Source organism: Rhyacophila brunnea, unplaced genomic scaffold (assembly GCF_057557595.1).
Source record: "Rhyacophila brunnea isolate RB1 unplaced genomic scaffold, BYU_Rbru_1.0 scaffold_4, whole genome shotgun sequence".
NCBI lineage: Eukaryota > Metazoa > Arthropoda > Insecta > Trichoptera > Rhyacophilidae > Rhyacophila > Rhyacophila brunnea.
This window is the reverse complement of record NW_028233068.1, coordinates 2216051-2235480: the sequence shown is the minus strand read 5'-3', so window position 1 is coordinate 2235480 and position 19430 is coordinate 2216051. Positions and strand designations below refer to the sequence as shown.

The 19430-nt window shown below is 34.7% G+C and overlaps 1 protein-coding gene across 4 annotated transcripts in view; it reads left to right on the top strand.

The window, feature by feature from the left end:
* The window catches only part of RyR (Ryanodine receptor), a 501624-nt gene that overhangs the window by 134323 nt on the left and 347871 nt on the right, over positions 1–19430 (top strand). For 2 of the 4 annotated variants that reach the window (XM_085955035.1, XM_085955036.1), the window contains 26 exons: positions 27–241; positions 1051–1198; positions 1286–1483; positions 1569–1709; positions 1799–1928; positions 2369–2517; positions 2788–2936; positions 3023–3185; positions 3887–4079; positions 4214–4288; positions 7792–7915; positions 8094–8187; positions 8289–8426; positions 11143–11166; positions 12108–12264; positions 12898–13018; positions 13395–13599; positions 16605–16759; positions 16879–17056; positions 17138–17273; positions 17456–17580; positions 17713–17833; positions 18447–18636; positions 18724–18973; positions 19058–19202; positions 19300–19412. In XM_085955035.1, the coding sequence (XP_085811161.1) occupies positions 27–241; positions 1051–1198; positions 1286–1483; positions 1569–1709; positions 1799–1928; positions 2369–2517; positions 2788–2936; positions 3023–3185; positions 3887–4079; positions 4214–4288; positions 7792–7915; positions 8094–8187; positions 8289–8426; positions 11143–11166; positions 12108–12264; positions 12898–13018; positions 13395–13599; positions 16605–16759; positions 16879–17056; positions 17138–17273; positions 17456–17580; positions 17713–17833; positions 18447–18636; positions 18724–18973; positions 19058–19202; positions 19300–19412 (3837 nt within the window). The remainder of the gene's footprint in view (positions 1–26; positions 242–1050; positions 1199–1285; positions 1484–1568; positions 1710–1798; positions 1929–2368; positions 2518–2787; positions 2937–3022; positions 3186–3886; positions 4080–4213; positions 4289–7791; positions 7916–8093; positions 8188–8288; positions 8427–11142; positions 11167–12107; positions 12265–12897; positions 13019–13394; positions 13600–16604; positions 16760–16878; positions 17057–17137; positions 17274–17455; positions 17581–17712; positions 17834–18446; positions 18637–18723; positions 18974–19057; positions 19203–19299; positions 19413–19430) is intronic. The other 2 variants (XM_085955038.1, XM_085955037.1) reach the window with 1 other exon arrangement.

Sequence of the window (19430 nt, the reverse complement as noted above, 5' to 3'; positions counted from 1 at the left end):
AAAATCTGATCTCTGAATCTCTTTAGGATACATCTCACGAGATGGTTGTAGCGTGTTGCCGTTTCCTCTGCTACTTCTGCAGAACGGGTCGCCAAAACCAAAGGGCCATGTTCGACCACTTTGACTTCTTGCTGGAGAACTCCAACATCTTGTTGTCCAGACCTTCTTTGAGAGGGTCCACCCCATTGGACGTCGCCTACTCTAGTCTTATGGAAAACACTGAGCTCGCTCTAGCGCTCAGGTAAATGAACACAAAACATTAAGGCCGTAATGTATGAAGTACAAACGCACTAATTTTGTGCTCAATCTAAACTAATCATAGTTTCCTATCATTATATTCGTGCTTGTACAAATATCGATTGGAATGCGTTCTATTTCAAATGCAATTATATTTTTGTAATTTTTATATTGCATGTCCGATCAAACGAACGAAAAAGTGTAGCGCAGTGTTTGTGTATTGTACTGTTAATGATCAAAGTAAGGGAACTGAATGATTACTGGAAACTTTTTGTTATAGATTAAAAATAGTACCTATGTAGTAGGTAATATTGTTTAACATTGAAACTTTGCTAACATGTTAAGTAGTTAAACTTCAATTGCATTTTATATTAATCAAATTACTAACAAGAAGCTTAGATTTATGTTAATTTTTATTGTGTAAATGTGGGCATTTGTGGAAAAGGTTGCGAAAAAATAACCGAAAAGCCACAATGCAATATAAGGATTTTTTTCGCAAAAATGAATCTGCTACAAATATTATATATTTGTGTATAGTGAAAAGTAAAATGAAAAATGGTCTTAAACCACCTCTTGTCACCATTTCTTACAACTGTATCCATAGACTTTACCATAGAAAACGTGCTAGTTACTTAGTTGCAAGCATGCGTGATATTGCCTACCTCTCCAGAAAGTCGAGTATCCACTATTGGAAACTTATCCCATTTTCGGTAGAGTTTCGCCACTTAATCTATCTACTATATTTAATAAATAAAAAAAAATTATTTTATGACGTGTATAATTCATAAAAATGTTTTTATAATTTGATTTTAGGGAGCACTATCTGGAGAAGATAGCTATCTATTTGTCACGTTGCGGTCTTCAGTCCAATTCGGAGCTCATTGAAAAGGGTTATCCCGATCTCGGCTGGGACCCAGTGGAAGGAGAACGTTACCTTGATTTCCTCCGGTTCTGTGTTTGGGTTAGTTACCTTTAAAACTAAATAAATATCAACAATAATTGTCCAATTGCATTATCTCATGAACAAATTTATCATTTTCGCATTTAGGTGAATGGTGAAAGTGTAGAAGAAAATGCCAACTTAGTGATTCGCCTACTGATCAGGCGTCCAGAATGTCTGGGGCCAGCTCTCAGAGGCGAGGGAGAAGGTCTGCTGAGGGCCATCGTCGACGCTAACACCATGTCTGAGAAGATCGCCGACAGAAGGAAACTGATGGACACTCAAGGAATCGACGGTGGCATGCAGGTAAAATTTTTATGTTATTAATAATGAGGTATGCGTGCCAAAAATTTATTTGGATTCATCACTCTACGTGCTATATTCTGTTCAGGTTATGTCATTCTCTCATCCATTGCCTGAATCTGAAGACGATGAAGATTACATTGATACTGGAGCAGCCATTTTGTGTTTCTATTGCACCCTTGTGGACTTGCTCGGAAGATGTGCACCGGACGCAGGCGTTATCGCTCAGGTAAAAAGTTTTTTAGGACTATTTTACATATCAACCCGCCAAAGTAAAGAAATATTCAGAATAATTTTTAATCGTTTCCTCCTTTATAGGGTAAAAATGAATCTTTGAGAGCGCGTGCCATCTTGCGTTCTCTGGTGCCTTTGGAAGACCTTCAAGGTGTACTTAGCTTGAAATTTACGCTCCTCAATCCCGCTGCTGGAGAAGAACGCCCCAAGTCTGGTGAGTATTTCAAATTTAACATTTTAGAGCATTAAATTTGTCTAATAATAACTATATTAAATTCTAACTACATATTATCAAGATTACCTTATAAACCAAAAAAGATATTGACTGAAAAGCAAATTTTTTATAGTATTTAAAATAATATAATCATTATTATACTATTGTTAAGTCCCCACAGTGGAGAGTACTAGAATTTCCGTGTACCCGTCACAGAAACCGCGGGTGTAGGTTCGAGTCTCGCATCTGAAAAATCACATGTTATTTTATTTTCTCTGACTGAATGGCTTGAATCATTCTCTGTATAAATAAATCGTTCACTCCTTGGAGGCACATGTGTCAATGAAATTCGACAAATCTAATGCTATCCCAATTAATATTTTGAGTCACAGTTATTATTATAGCCAGCAGATTTTTAAATGCACCTGTATTTATTTTAGATATGCCTTCTGGTTTGATTCCTGGCCATAAGCAGAGCATAGTCTTATTCTTGGAGAGAGTCTATGGAATAGAAACTCAGGAGCTTTTCTTCAGAATTCTAGAAGAAGCCTTCTTGCCTGATCTCAGGGCAGCGACCATGCTTGACAGAGTAAGTGAAAAGTTTAACCTTCACTGATTAGTTTGCAACATTTAAATTTAATACTGTTTCAAAACCATTTGAGCTATCCTCTACTTAACTGATTTAGTGCTAACACCGCAACTAGCGCGTTTGGAGTCGTTGGCCATTAGATATAATTAACGTGTTATTTAAATGTGGTAATTAAAAGGTCGGGCAGTAATTGTGTTAATATTATCGCATTGTAAAATGAGTTTTTAAGTAAAAATATTTTTAATAGATAATCGATTCTTGTTATTTCAGAATGACGGTTGTGAATCTGATATGGCCCTCTCGATGAATCGTTATATCGGAAATTCAATCCTCCCCCTTCTAATTAAACACTCCAAATTTTATAATGAAGCCGAGAACTACGCCAGTCTTTTGGATGCCACTCTTCATACTGTTTACAGGTAGTTTATTTAAAACCTTTAAAAAATATCTGTATTCTGATAACTTTATTGTTCAATGAACATTTTTTTAAACATTTATATTACAGGTTGTCAAAGAATCGAATGTTGACCAAAGGACAGAGAGAGGCGGTTTCCGATTTCCTTGTCGCTCTCACATCCCAAATGCAACCTTCCATGTTGCTGAAGCTTTTGAGAAAACTTACCGTTGATGTTTCAAAACTGTCAGAATATACAACCGTCGCTCTCAGGGTAAGATGTTTAAAATACAGTCGAACTTAGTTTTTACGATCATGGAAATAGAGAGATCTTGGATGTAATGAGGAAACATTCGTTGACATTTTAGTTTATGATTTTCTCTATACATTTATTCACTTTTATAACGAGCTGCTTCTCGGGTATACCGAGCAAAACTGTTAATGTGTCGATCGTTTAAAAACAACATTTTCGATCCTAAGCAATAAAATCCGACCGGGAAGTTAACTAGACCGATGCCGCCGGGATCGGATTACGTTTATGACACTAGTTAAGTGTCTAAGTACCTACCTAATTGGTGTTTTCGCCAACAACATTGAAAAAGTATCCACGCATATGGTTGAAATTGCATGTAAAAAATCCAAGCTTTGTGAAGTCAGTAGGTATCTACCAGCGCCGTCGGCTCAGCACTTTCTCAGCTTCTTTTGTAGTTTATGAATGCCATGCTTGTTTAGGGGATTTATACGATGGTCTGCAGATTTTTTATGTTCTATGCTTAAATAGAATGTGGCACGAAAAATGTTATATAACGATATAACGAGTAATGCTTATAACGAGCAAATTCAGTCGATCTCATCTTCCTCGTAATAACCAAGTTCAACTGTAATAATAGTCGATCATATTATCTGAACCTTAGTGATCATAATTAATTTAATGTTAGTTGTATTTAATGATTTATTTACAATATTCTATTCCAGCTTCTGACTTTACACTATGAGCGTTGCGCCAAGTATTACGGCTCGACTGGAGGTCAAGGATTGTACGGAGCGTCATCAGATGAAGAGAAACGATTGACTATGATGCTATTTAGCAACATCTTCGACTCTCTCAGTAAAATGGACTATGATCCCGAGCTATTCGGAAAAGCACTTCCTTGTCTTACTGCCATCGGTAACTAAAGCTACAATAAATAAATATATAAAAATAATATATAATGTAATTTTATGTAGCAACGAAAAAATCTTGTCGTACAGATATAGTTAGATTTGATTAATCTTAATTAAATATTGTTTATAATTTTTCAGGCTGCGCTCTTCCACCAGACTATTCGCTTTCAAAGAACTATGATGATGAATTCTATGGCAAAGAATCTCCTACAGGTCAGTGTGACTGATATAACACCGTTGACTGAATTTATCGTTTAGCCCATAGATATTGAAGAAAATCTTTTAATATAGAGATGCAGCCGTTATGCATGAAAGTCGAACTGGTAATAAAGTTACTAAAGCTAATTATTGAGAATAACTGAAAGTATTGCAAGCCTAGTAGACTTTTTTGTACAAAAAATCATCATTATTTAGATGAGTGTTTGCGCACAATCACCAATAATAGTATATTGGTAAGTAACCAAAACAATAGCGTCATTCGCAGGTTAACCTTTGCGTAATTACGAATTCAACCATATTTAAAACGTTCCGGAATTATTTCGCAAATATTGTAATACAGTGGAATCCCGATCTACCGTTCTCGCATAAATCGTTTTCCCGCACGGATTGTTCATTTTTGAAAGTCCCGCCAAACACCCATAATAACAATGTTAAATAATCCCGCATTAACCGTTCCTCGATCTATCGTCTAAATATTATGGTCCCGTCACAAATATTATCCCGATTGACCATTTTTGATTTCGCTTTCGTAGAATTATTTATGATAATATGAGTCGTATAGAATCATATGTAGAACTGTGCATTATTCATCGTTTCGAGAAAATGACGAAAAACGTTTTGTTGGGTTTTTGAGTTTTATAATAGCATGAAATATTTTTCTACTTTTAGAAATTAGAAATTCAACACAGAATTTACTTATTTCAGAATTTTGTTTGGTGTAAATAATTAAATATACATGTTTTTAAAATGAAGAGTTGCTACATTTGATACTCACCTAGTAGACAGTTCTGTCTTTATTACCAAGGCTGTGTAACGTTCTGTATTTGATCCCAAACGATTGTGGATGATGTCACTAAGAAGTAGTTCAAATTTACCAGTGCAGTACATCATTATAATAAAAATGTAATTATTTATTGATTTCTATTCTACATAAAAATATAATAGGTACTTTAATTTTAGATTGATTAAATATTTTGGGTATTAAAAAATAACACAAAACCATAAACATACAGGGAGACAGAGATATTATTATTGTATGATATATTTTATAATAAAGTAAATACGACATATTTTATAATGTATTAAGAATAATACCGGAATAAAATCTATACTATAAGTTCATCTGGAATGTCATCTTCTATTTCACCACGTCCTCCGAATCTAGTAAATTATTCCGGGAGTTATTTCATCGAATGATTTTTTTATAGAATTGGAGAGTATGTAGGTACAGTTCACCATTGTGGCCCGTAATTCTTAGTTAATAATTTATTCAATAACTTCTTTCACTCAGCAACCTTTTGCAACTGGAAATGGATGAATCATAATATCGATGTTATTATTTTTCTTGTATAATATTCTTTAGTTTCCTGTAGTCTGATCGATATAAATTCTTTTCCTGGATAATTATAGAAACTATTCTTCTCAATTACCTAATAGTCAATTGTTGGTGGAGGGGAGGGACATTGTTTTAATCTAGTTTTAATAATATAAATAAAACTTTATAAAAACAATTGTACTAAAATCCACTTTATTTAATAAATTAGGACCGGTTTCATCCCTATATAAAAATTTTCAATTGAGGTTTCATTCCTCCGAGGATGAAAAAGAATTAGCACTTAGTATTTGAAATAGTTTAAACTTATATAAATAAAATAAAATAACATAAAGATATTTAATAAGTACTTAATATTTTCAAAACATTTGATTTGACTAGGTACGCCTATGGATTTTACAAGCACTGATCTGCCAACTTTGTCGATGTTTGCCTTTCATTATTCAGGATTTCTGCTTCTCTTGCAAGCTTTGTTTATTATTAGTGGTGTCAGTTGGTACTCCATGAGGGGACTAGCCATCAGTATTTATATGTTTTGGTACAAAAAAACATAAAAACCCAACACGGCATGTCAACAGTCACAACTTAAAGATTTGTATGAGCGGCCATATTGTGACGTCACTTAAGGGGGGACATGCTCGTCGAAGGTCAAAATTGAGTTTTTATTGTATTTTCAAAGCATAATGATTGCTTTATAATAATTATTGACCTAAGAATAAGGTAGTGTTTTTTTGAAATACGCCATTTCTTTTGGCATTCCCCAGTGGTTAAGCTACAACATACGGCCGTAGCCATAAATTGACAAACTATAATTAAAGTAGGGAGTAAAATTATGTTAACGCGCGTGTTTGAACATGACCTAACCGAATTTTTTTTTATTTTTTTTTAAACGGTACATGTTCAAACACGCGCGTCAATATCATTTTACTCCCTACTTCAATTATAGTTTGTCAATTTATGGCTACGGCCGTATGTTGTAGCTTAACCACTGAGGAATGACAAAAGAAATGGCGTATTTCAAAAAAACACTACCTTAGTCTTAGGTCAATAATTATTATAAAGCAATCATTATTCATAAGATCTTTATCACACTTGAATGGTCAAAGACATAGCTTATAATAAGTATCTTTAGAATCATCTTCAAATGTGTTAATCTTGCCGATTTTTTGAATAATAAAATGCCTAATTCTTGTCAAATTTGGGTTCACAGAGATTATCAATATAATTTTTTATCGTAAATATTTTACAAAAATTATCTCGTAATAAATTATACTAATGGTTTTATAAATGCGTTTAAAATTTAATAAATGTAAAAAATCTTAACACCACTGCACAGTTATGTACCGAAATATGACTATATTCTAAAACATTAGAGCGAGAGGTTTAAAAGAATACTATTTTATGTAACAAAAATACTTTATGCAGTCATCAATGTTTAAAATAACTATGAAGGATAATAAGGCTTCAAAATTATATAAATAGATTATCTACAACGTTTAAGGAGTGTCCAGGATCATGCTTTGAAAATACAATAAAAACTCAATTTTGACCTACGACGAGCACGTGGGCCGTTAAGGCAACTCTGTGATTGGTCGAAAGCGAACAGTTCTACTTGTGTTTCCAAAGACGTGAACAGTTCTAACTTTGATACCAACCCCTATTTTCTTTCACGATTTAATACCACACAGATATGATTTTGATTCGAAAATTATATTGCTAGTCGTGCATTATGATCAGAAGAATAATATGGCATACTTATTTCAATTTCGACATATATGCGACAGTTCTACTTTTGATACTATACGACTCATATATACTATATAGTCGCGTCGCTTTGTTTGCACAGGTCGGTCGACGCTTGCTTCTCGTATCATGATGTTTTATAAGTCGCAACTAAAATGCCCCCCATGAAAAAAACTAGAACTCTAGCTGAGAAACCGAAAATAATTCAAGACATCGAAAAGCAGAAAAACAAGTTTTTTTTTTTTTAATTTGTATATCCCGCATTTATCGTTTTTTTTCTAGGGTCCCTTAAAAATCGTAGAGTCATGGTTTCACTGTACAAATAATTCGATAAGCCTCCTCTTCATTAGTCCAAAGTTGATTGTATTAAGATTGATTGTGCAGATTCTATAGATACTGAATGTATTTGACTCATTCACAGGTGGACCGGACAATCCTCAGTATGATCCACAACCGATCAACACAAGCTCCGTGGCTTTGAACAATGACCTCAACACGATCGTCCAGAAATTCTCCGAGCACTATCACGATGCTTGGGCATCAAGGTATGATCGGTTTCTTCTTTTCACTAGCTTATCTATTGGAATTACATTTATGTAAAGCAAAAAAAAATATATTGTCTATAGAATAATCTTCATTTGAAAGAATTTCTTTTTACAATTGAATAACATCATGTTTTGTATATAATCCATCAATCAAAATATTATTTTGTATTCCTTGCAGAAAACTGGAAAACAGTTGGGTATACGGAGAGAGCTGGTCTTCAGAGGGCAAGGCTCATCCGAGATTAAAGCCTTACAACATGCTCAACGATTATGTAAGTAAACGACAATATTATCAAATTATTTTCAGCTGTCTTCCAAAAAAGTTAATTTAATAAATGCATAACGATCAAATTCCAATACTGTTGTGTTTCAGGAGAAAGAACGTTATAAGGAGCCGGTTCGCGAATCTCTCAAAGCACTTCTGGCCATCGGCTGGTCGGTGGAGCACTCTGAAGTGGACGTCCCGACCTCCAACAGGAGCTCCATGCGAAGGCAGTCCAAGACCAATGTCGTACGAATTCATTTTTGTTATTAATTTTATTACAACGGCATTTTGAAGACTGTGTCGTAAACTATGATTCAAGTTATCAGTTGCGTGACCTTACAATCCCTTAAAAATTCTGTTCATTGTGGACGATGATAATATTATATTTAAACACATCTACCGGCAAATTATCGTAAGAGATTGGCAAATTGCACCAGAGTTAAAAACTTTTCATTATAGCCCTTCAAGCAAAAAATTAAAAATTACCTAGATCACGCCATTAAATCATAACCAAGTTATACCATCTTTTTCATATTTCTATGATATTAGTCTATGTTGACTTTATTATTCTATGTTTATTATTGTTATCCGTTTAAGGCCCCGTAAGTATGACTGACAAGTACCTCCTTAAACACTACGATTCCCATAGTCTAACTACTTCCAAAAGCCACTCTTCGCCACTGTCTGATAGTCCATCTTGCTCAAAAAATATTTTATTATCATCTGATGCATAGCAAATAACTGTATATAATTAATATGATTGTCACGTGTAATTAAAATTGTTACCCTATCTGGTTTTCAGTACCCTCCCCATATTAAACATTATCATTTCTTGGTTTGTGAAGTATCTGTCTTCTAAAATGTGTATAAAAAAGATGTATAAAAACATTTAATCATAAAACTTCATCCAAATAAACATTAAAAAATCATTTGACCTTTAACAGAATGTGATATTATACTGTCAATTATTCAAATTGCGGAATAAATAATTACTCTACAATATATCGTTATATTCATGTTAGAACTCATTGATAGACTTTCCCCAAAACCTTGGGTAATGTCAACAAAAATTTTAATTAATCAAATATAAAACTACAATTTTTTTACAACATTTTTCACTGCACAGATGGAGACGCGATATGAAACCTCATTGCCCTGATTTTGATCTTGAAATAAAACTGGTTCATACCAATATACTGACTGCATACCGCCTAATACTATTGGCCCGATCAATGAATCGCCTAGAATGTCTATATCTTTACATGTCTAAGAAATATCAAAAACTATGTTCACGTTCATGTGAATTTAGCTAAAAGTCTATCCTATACGGTAAATCAATGGTTTTACCTTTGATATGACAATATATAAATAAATTTTAATTCAGATTACAGTGGATAATCGAGGTCATACCTGCTTTACTATCAGTACGGTATAAATCAAGAACTATTTAGTATTGGCTTAGTCGAAACACAGCAATATGTAATGTTTAATTATAAAATGTTATAAAATCATAAATTCAATTAATAATAAAATGTATGATGGTTTTGAAACAAAATTTTTCATGAATTCTTAGATAATTGAGTTATTTATATTGACAGCTGTTTCAGGCACACTAAAATATCCAATTTCTTTAACATTAAATTAATTATATTACTAACCCGACATCACAGAAAGAGAGAGTGCATTGCGTTTCCTTTTTCACCTACCAGTGCGTTGCATTTACTTTGTTTATTTTTATATCATTTATTTTCATAGTAAGATTTAGTTCTACAGACTTGAAATATCTTTGGATGTTAGAACAATTCTAAGAGATCACTATTATGCCGGGTCCACACTGGCAACATGTCGCCGGCAACCTCGTTAAATTTTACGAGGTTGCCGGCGACATGTTGCTAGTGTGGACCCGGCATTATAGGTTTATCTGTAAAATGGTTAACACAAATTCGCCAAAGCATATAATTGTGGATGTGGATCTATCTCATTGCCTTATAGCTATGCATCTATGTGATCAGGGTCATTGACTTAACCTCCCAGCGCAAGTTAAAATAAATAAATTCATTATAAAAAGTCCAGAGATTAATCTAACTATCGTCAATGTGAACCTAAATAGGTCTAATAGTCTTTGTTTAAAACTGGTTTAACACCCGAAAATATAATACCCATAAAGTCAGTAGAATTAAATGTTTCTAATAAAATAAAATAAATAAATGCAATTATGCGACTAGTGGGCAAAAAAGGAAACATTGATTAACACAGTGCACACTACCTTTCTATCAAGTCTCATTAGCTACAATAATTTAGTTTTCTGTTTAGGAAATCAGTTATTTAAGTATCGTTCTGAAGATCGGTTCTTAGCCTGATACAGATGTCAATATAATTAACTCAGTTATTATAGAGTACAAAACTTTACTTTAAAACTACCACGTAAACACCAATTCAATTAATTATAATAAAATTTACTTACCATTACCTAAAAAAATTGGCTGAAAGATGTTTTTTTAACGCTATGTAACAGCAATAGTAAGTTAATAGGTTATAATCTTTTTTCAACTGTAATATTATTTTGATTATAATAAATAAAATTCATGTATCGTTAAACCGTTCTTGATTATGACTGTTAGTCATACTTTTAATGAAATTGAACAGTAAAGTTACAGCCACATTTTTATTAAAACTTTACATTTTGTAAATTCTTTGTAATTATTAAATTCTACATAGACCTGCATGTATATTTTTGAGACGTTTATCCCAAAGCATCCATTAATATTACTTATATCATTATCATTAGTAATAATATATGTGCACCTATACCTATGTGAATACAAAGTAAAAGTATTAAGCGGTGTTATTCATGTATTCATGTATTGTGTGTTTCCTTGCATCTCCAACCTGTTGTTACCCTGCATTTACACACTTGTGACTGCATTGCGGCGTCACTCGGCATTTTCCGTTGGATCCAAAGAGACTTTCGGAGATATCGAGTGAGGTAAACATTTCTCTTTGACTATTACGATAAGATTACGTTTTACATACCAAACTATATTTAAGAATGTAGTTAAACAAAGCGAGGAAGGAAAGTCACAAAGCTATTTAAACATCTTCCGGTTGCCGGTTGCGTCAATGCGTTAGTTATCGAAATTTAGAGAAATCATGTGACTACCCTACCTTTGCTTTTTTGCTTGTCAGTGTTCGTAACTAGGGCTTACAATTCCACGATCGAGAAATCCCGGAATCGAAATTCCGTATTTCACGTCTAAAATTTATTATACTGGTTTATTAGCTAAAGAAATGTAATTTAACCCATTGAAGACAGATTGAAAATGAAAACAAAGAACAGGAAAGCTAGTTTTTATTTTGTATGTAGTAAATGTACAAATTGCTACATTTATTTTTATTATATATTTAATTTCAATTTTATTGTTTCAATTTATAGTCTTTATATATAAAAATATATATATGAAGAAAACACCAAAAATAAACGGTGCCAAATATATGTTGATTGTCCATAATCAAATTATAAATTGCCCTCAACGGATTAAAGAACACCATTCCAAAATAACTCGTAAGAAATTATAGATATACCACCATAAATTGTCAGGTGTTCGAATTTAGAACTAATCTCATCCCAGTATAAAAAGTATTGAATGATATGTCAAATGTTAGAATGTGGCGCCCTCACTCAGCCGTTAACTTATACTGGTGGATCTATAGTACTAGTATATTTCCGTGGTACTTGTTATGGTAGCAGAAAAACAATTGTCCAAAAATTCACCTATTCTAACATATTCTATCCCAAATTTGAGGTGTATAAAAGCTATTTACAAAATATTATGACAAATAAATAGTAGGTACATTATTTAAAAAATGCTTCACTACCTATTTCTTTTTTTTTGAAATACATTAAAATTGAACACCTTTCCACTCCAGACGGATTCGGCAACTCCCTTCAACTACAATCCTCATCCAGTGGACATGACCAATTTGACACTGTCTCGTGAAATGCAAAACATGGCCGAGAGACTTGCAGAAAATGCTCACGATATTTGGGCTAAGAAGAAGAGAGAAGAACTCATCACAAACGGAGGTTTGTACCTTTGCGTAAATTTATTTTTATTCTCTGCACAAAATTATATATGACAAAAGTAAATCGCACCCCACCCCACCTGTAGCGGATTGAATGCCTATTTCTAAATTTGTGGGTTGCAGGCTCAAATCCAGCGGCTAGGTCAAATTCACATGTTATTTTTCAATGAGTACTTGGATGTTGAATATGAACCCGATGAGTGAGAGAAAGTCGAAGAGAAGAACAAATATTCCACGTCTAAAGGAGCATACTATTATAAGATGTTTTTTTGCCTGAATTGACGCTTAAGTACCTGTGTGCATTTTAATAATGGACAGATTTCATCCACCCAACCAGATTGGAACCTGTGACCCACATATCAGTTTGATGTCTCCAGCTCCACAGTGATTCCCTAATAGAATATACCTAAGCAATGATTTAGGAGCTGGGTAAAAGAGGAGCGTCTGATCTAAAAAAATAATTAACATAAACATGGATTATCAGTCAGATCGAAATGGTTTTTGCTGACATGGTAAAGCGTGAATTGGAATTTTTATTAACCCTGTTCAGCAGTATGACCAGTAAATGACCACAATCAATATAAATCAATAAGTAAACTTCTTTTTGATCACACGCGTTTTTTACGTTTTTTAGGAGGTATTCATCCACAGCTAGTGCCGTATGATTTACTCACAGACAAAGAAAAGAAAAAAGATCGCGAAAGGTCACAAGAGTTCCTCAAATACCTTCAGTACCAGGGATACAAATTGCACAGGTAAAATTCATAATAATATTTTTATTATTCACAAGTACAAGAACGTCAATAATAAATACATTGCTTAACTCGTTGGATGCGGACGACACGGCTGCCGTGTCCCCGTTAAACGGCCATTAGATGCAATTAGCATGTTATTTAAATGTGGTAATTAAAAGGTACGCAGTGATTGTGTTAAGTTAGTAATTTCATTTACCTTAATTGATTACAAAGCAGATTGCCTCATGATTGGAGTAATTTAAAGAAGTGCCTCAGTTAAAACGTAGTTATAAGAAATAATTCCCATTAATCATAGACAGATCGATTGCTTAGAGGCAAAAGCACTCACCAGTATAACTTGAATTAGGAATCTTACTATCATGTGAATATTTTCCAGACCATCACGGGCCGGTCAGTCAGACACGGAGCAAGCGGCGGCTGGCGTGGCCGTGGAGTTGCGCTTCGCCTATTCCTTGCTGGAGAAGCTCATTCAGTACCTGGACAGAGCCACCATCAACATGAAGCTGCTGAAGCCCTCCACCACCTTCAGCCGGCGGACCTCCTTCAAGACCAGCACCAGGGATATCAAATTCTTCTCAAAGGTAAATTTTCTTTTTAGCAAACTATGAATTAATTACATATCTTCTTCTTTCTCTCTGTCTTGTATCAAAGACTGACTACTATCAATTGGATACCATATTTTTGTCTTATTCTGTGTATCTCGAAACATCAATACAGTCATCATCATCATCAGGGGCGCGACAACCCGGTATGGGTCCTGGCCTCCTCCAACAGCTCCCTCCACCTGTCCCTATCCAGTGTGGCCGCTTTCCAATTTGGTACCCCCAGAATACGGCAGTCACTGGCAGCTCCATCTAACCATCGAATCTTTGGCCTCCCTCTTCTTCTACGTCCTATTGGATTGCTGGACATCACTCTCTTTGCCGGTTCATTGTCATTCATACGGTGCACATGACCTAGCCATCGCAGTCTCCCAATCTTAATTGATTGAACTGCGCTGCAATCTTCGTACAGTCCGTAGAGCTCAGCATTATATCTTCTCCTCCAATTGGTGCCATCCCTGATCGGTCCATATATACGGCGGAGAATTTTTCTTTCAAAGATGTTCAGGGCTCGTTCATTTCGTGGAGTTAATGTCCAGGTTTCCGATGCGTAGGTGAGCACTGGCTTTACAAGTGTCTTGTAAAGAGTGCTTTTAGTTCGACGAGATAGTAAGCGGGACTTAAAATGTCTTAACAGACCAAAGTAGCATTTATTCGCAGACATGATTCTCTTGTTGATTTCTTCTGTAATATCATTATGTCGAGTTACAAGAGATCCAAGGTATATGAAACTGTCGACCGTATCAAACTTGTATGCACCAATATCTAACTTTGGTGCGACTTCTCGTGGTGTGACATAGACAGGCATATATTTAGTTTTTGCCTCGTTTATTTGTAAACCCATTCTTTTGGCAGAGGCTTCTAGTGCTGTGAATGCCTTTTTCAGCGCCAATTCTGATATGGCAATGATGTCGATATCATCGGCATACGCCAGCAGCTGCACAGGCTTAGTAAATATCGTGCCGCTGCCACGGGCATCAATCTTTGCATCCCGTATCGCCTTTTCTAGTGCAATATTGAAAAGAAGGCATGCCAGAGCGTCACCTTGCCTTAGGCCATTCAGTGATACAAATGGCTCGGATATTTCCGCTTAAAGCTTTACCCGGCATTGTACTGGTGTCATTGTCATCTCTACAAGTTAAATTATTTTCGTCGGAATTTCAAATTCTCGCATTGCTTCGTATAGCCGGTATCGATTAATGCTATCATAAGCTGCCTTAAAATCGATGAACAGGTAATACGTGTTAATATTGAATTCAGTGGTCTTTTCTAGAATCTGCCTTAGAGTGAATATTTGAGTAACACATGATCTCCCTCGTCGAAAGCCTCCTTGGTAGTGCCAGAGTATTCCTTCTACAATGGGTTCCAGCCGCTGGAATATCAGAATCGACAACAGTTTATATGCAGAGTTAAGGAGTGTCACCCCTCTGTAGTTACTACATTCTAGTTGGTCTCCTTTCTTGTGCAGGGGACAAATCAGCCCATCCTTCCACTCTTCTGGCATCTTTTCTGAAGTCCATACTTGGTCGATTAGGCTATGTAAATGTTTGAGCAGGCTTTCTCCCCCACATTTTATTAATTCACTCTGGAGGTTATCTATTCCAGGCGATTTGTTCGTTTTTAACCTTGACATGGCACCTTTTACCTCATTTAATGTCGGTGGTTCTTCGTTATCATCCATGCCACTTTGTACTGATTCCTGGTCATGAGTATTAATGTTAGTGTTGCCGGCATCATTATGGGGGGTATTTAAATGTTGATCAAAGAAACCCACCCACCGGGCAAGAATACGGTGCTTTTCTGTGAGTATCATGCCATTGTCATCCTTGCACATTGTGATACGAGGCTTGAAACCCTTCCTAACATTATTTATCTTACATCAATACAGTACTCTCACTTAATCTGATAAATATCCATGCATACATCATTAATTTTTCAATTTTGAATGTTACAACCAATACCGTGACTGGCGCGTTTGCGTTACCTGGCCATTAGATATAAATAACATGCTATTTAAATGTGGTAATTAAAAATTAATTAACAGGTCAGCAGTGATTGTGTTATTAAACAGATTACATTTACTTTTTATTTTAATCATCGTAATCTATAAATTTATTTTTGGAACGATTCACATTAAAATTTGAAATACCTGGGATAAAACAGTGTCAACCTTTCAAATCAAATTTATACTTATAGCGCCTGTTTGCGTGCATAGATTTACTGGCACCAATAATGTGTAAACTAAACTATTGTGATAATAACTATTTATACTTATTAGTGCTGACTGTCACTCTCAATCTTAGACTGCCAATCTCATTCTTCAAGCGAGACGCGTTGTTTTCATGGTATGGTGCTATTTGATTGTTTATGAAAATTGGTAAACGTCGAAAATGCCCTGCGCGGTGTAGTTCATTTTTTCTGGCAAGTTAGCTACTATCGTAGTGCGCATGCGCATACATCATGCAAGCTCTAACTATCGCTTGATAATTCAGAAGCTTCTGAACTTTTTTGATCCACTCTTGCAACTTGCACGATAATATTTGTTTACACATGCATTTTCTTGTTATAGCCGTGATAATATATACCGACAGCAATAAATCCATGCATGTGTAAACGAAGTAATTTCTCTTCATAACCCGTTTATTAAAATTTGGTCACCTGTGTGCACTATCCGTCATTATTCATCTATTTTTCGTTCATATTATTTTGCATCAAAATATTTATCGATATATCACGGGCCGAATTTTAAATTAGATTTACTTTGACATGTACTTCCGTAACTTTAATAGACTCAACTCAATTTAAACCAAAATGATATGAAATGAGGGATGACACTATTCTATCCCTGCCCCATCAGTTGGTGTGTGCAATCATTTAGTTTTGTTTATTCTATTTTCTTCTCGCTATTTCTTAGGTTAATGTCAATATTTTTTTCTTGTATTTCCCTGCTTATAATGAGTGTATTTCATAATCGCTTCTTTTAGGTGGTACTGCCTCTAATGGAAAAATACTTCTCGACCCATAGAAACTACTTCATTGCGGTTGCAACGGCCACAAATAATGTCGGTGCGGCCAGTTTGAAAGAAAAAGAAATGGTCGCATCCCTCTTCTGCAAGTTGGCTAGCTTACTTAGATCTAGGTAATGTTTTATTTTTTATGATTTTCTACATACTAACAGAACCGCTTATGAATCATTAAGCAATATTTCTCAGTTTAACATTTTATTCATTATGATATTGTTCATGTTCTAACCTCCAGATTGGCAGCATTCGGTGCTGATGTTCGCATATCTGTGAGATGTCTTCAAGTGCTGGTCAAAGGCATCGATGCCAAGTCCCTCGTCAAGAACTGTCCCGAGTTTATTCGAACGTCCATGCTGACGTTCTTCAATAACACCGCAGATGATTTGGGACACACTATACTCAACTTGCAAGATGTATGTCAATATTAAAACAACTTTTACATAGCATTATCACTTTTAGGATAATATAGTAATTACACATGTGTATATTTTTAGGGCAAATACAGCCATCTGCGCGGAACTCATCTGAAAACTTGTACGTCATTATTCTACGTGAACAGCGTAATACTTCCTGTGCTGACAGCTATGTTTGATCATCTGGCAGCTTGTGAATATGGCAGCGATCTACTGTGTAAGTCTACTATCTTTCTAATCTGAATTTTGATTATTTTTAGTTTTCTAGTAAAATATAGTTGCATTCAAAATTTTAGACTTTTCAACAATAAAACTATTATCCTACTAACATTTGATTGAATTTAATCTAATTGAAAATATGAAAGTAATGGATAATATGTATTTGTTTTCTTTTGATAGTGGATGAAATTCAAGTGGCTTCATACAAAATGCTAGCTTCACTTTACACCCTAGGAACTGATTCTTCACTCACTCATGACAGAAAGTACCTTAAAACTGAGATTGAACGGCATAAGCCTGCTCTGGTAAGAATTATTTTTGAAATCTTAAGAGTCTCATGCAATATAATATTAAAATGTAATGAATCAAAAATATGTGCCATATCAAATAACCATCAGTGGAAATAATGAATGTAATGAAATTTGTGACCATTTCAGGGTTCATGTATGGGTGCATTCAGTTCGACATTCCCCGTGGCCTTCTTTGAACCGCATCTCAACAAACACAATCAGTTTTCATTGCTCAATAGAATAGCTGACCACTCTCTAGAAGCTCAAGGTACTACACATACATAATACAATCTCACAAGTTTCTAATCCTACATATAAAATTACAAGATAAAAAGAACTTTTTATATACCACGTTTTTAAATTTTCTGTTGAATCATATAAACTTGACAATTCCATGTATTAATAAATACTTTTTTTTGTACTTGATAGAAATACTGAATAAATATAGAATACTGAATTGTAATTTTGACATTTCATATTGATTTCCATAGTAACGCATGTATATATTAATAATTTAGTTGCTCGGACCCCCTTGGCAACCAATAATAGTGTTTTACTTTTTACGAATTTTTTCCGAAACAACTTCCCATACAAAACAGAATTAACTAAAAATGAATTCAATTCTGCTTAAAGATGGCTAAAAGTATTAAAAAAATGCATTGTCATCGTGTTCTGATACACAATTCTAAAAGTTTCAAATATCTAGCTAGTTGGGAAGTTAGTTAAAAATCGATTGCAAGATTTGTATTGGACAAACAAGCAAAAATTTACACTGGACAAACAAGAATACGAGCTAATAAAAACGTGGTAAAATACTCAATTATGGACTGAAATAAACAAGTGAAAAGTTCCATTCTTCATATGTAGTTATGTTTTTACAGATATTATGACAAAAATGGAGTCTTCGATGCCAACTCTGGAAGGAATCCTTTTAGTAGTAGACCAATTCGTCGAATCCGACAAGACATACGCAGATAGTCCTCACATAATAGACGTTATTCTTCCTCTTCTCTGCTCTTATTTGCCATTCTGGTGGGCCCAAGGACCTGACAACGTCACGCCGACCGGAGGGTAAGTGACAACCGCCATCATTTGATACGGAGTGAAATCATACAAAATTTATGTCAGTCGTAATCATTCTGTTTCCTCTCTCTTCAGCAATCACGTAACTATGGTGACAGCCGACCACATGAACCAACTGCTTCGCAATGTTCTCAAGTTGATTAAGAAAAACATCGGTAATGAAGTGGCGCCGTGGATGACGAGAGTGGCTGCACATACGCAACAAATTATTATTAACAGCGGAGAAGAACTGTTAAGAGACCCATTCTTGCCTCTCGCTGAAAGAGTTAGGAAAAGAACTGAAAACATGTACCATAAGGAAGAGAGCTTGAGAGGCTTCATTAAGGTGGGCCGATATGCAAAAACTATATTTTTTTCAATTCTGTTAATATTGATATAATAAATACAATGACGTATGTATTTTTTCTAGTCTTCGACTGATGACACGTCTCAAGTGGAAACTCAGATTCAAGAGGATTGGCAGTTGCTCGTCAGAGATATTTACTCATTTTATCCTTTGCTCATCAAATATGTTGATCTTCAAAGAAATCATTGGTTAAGAAACAACGTACCAGGTATGTGCTATTATAGTGCTACTACCCTAAAGTAATACCCGGTACGCAGAAAATAGAGACATGAACTATTCTTATACCTTTTTTTGTATCATTACAGAGGCAGAGGAATTATACAACTATGTTGCCGATATTTTCAACATCTGGTCTAAGAGTCAATACTTCCTCAAAGAGGAGCAGAACTTCATCTCTGCCAACGAAATTGATAACATGGTGGGAATCAAAACGCAT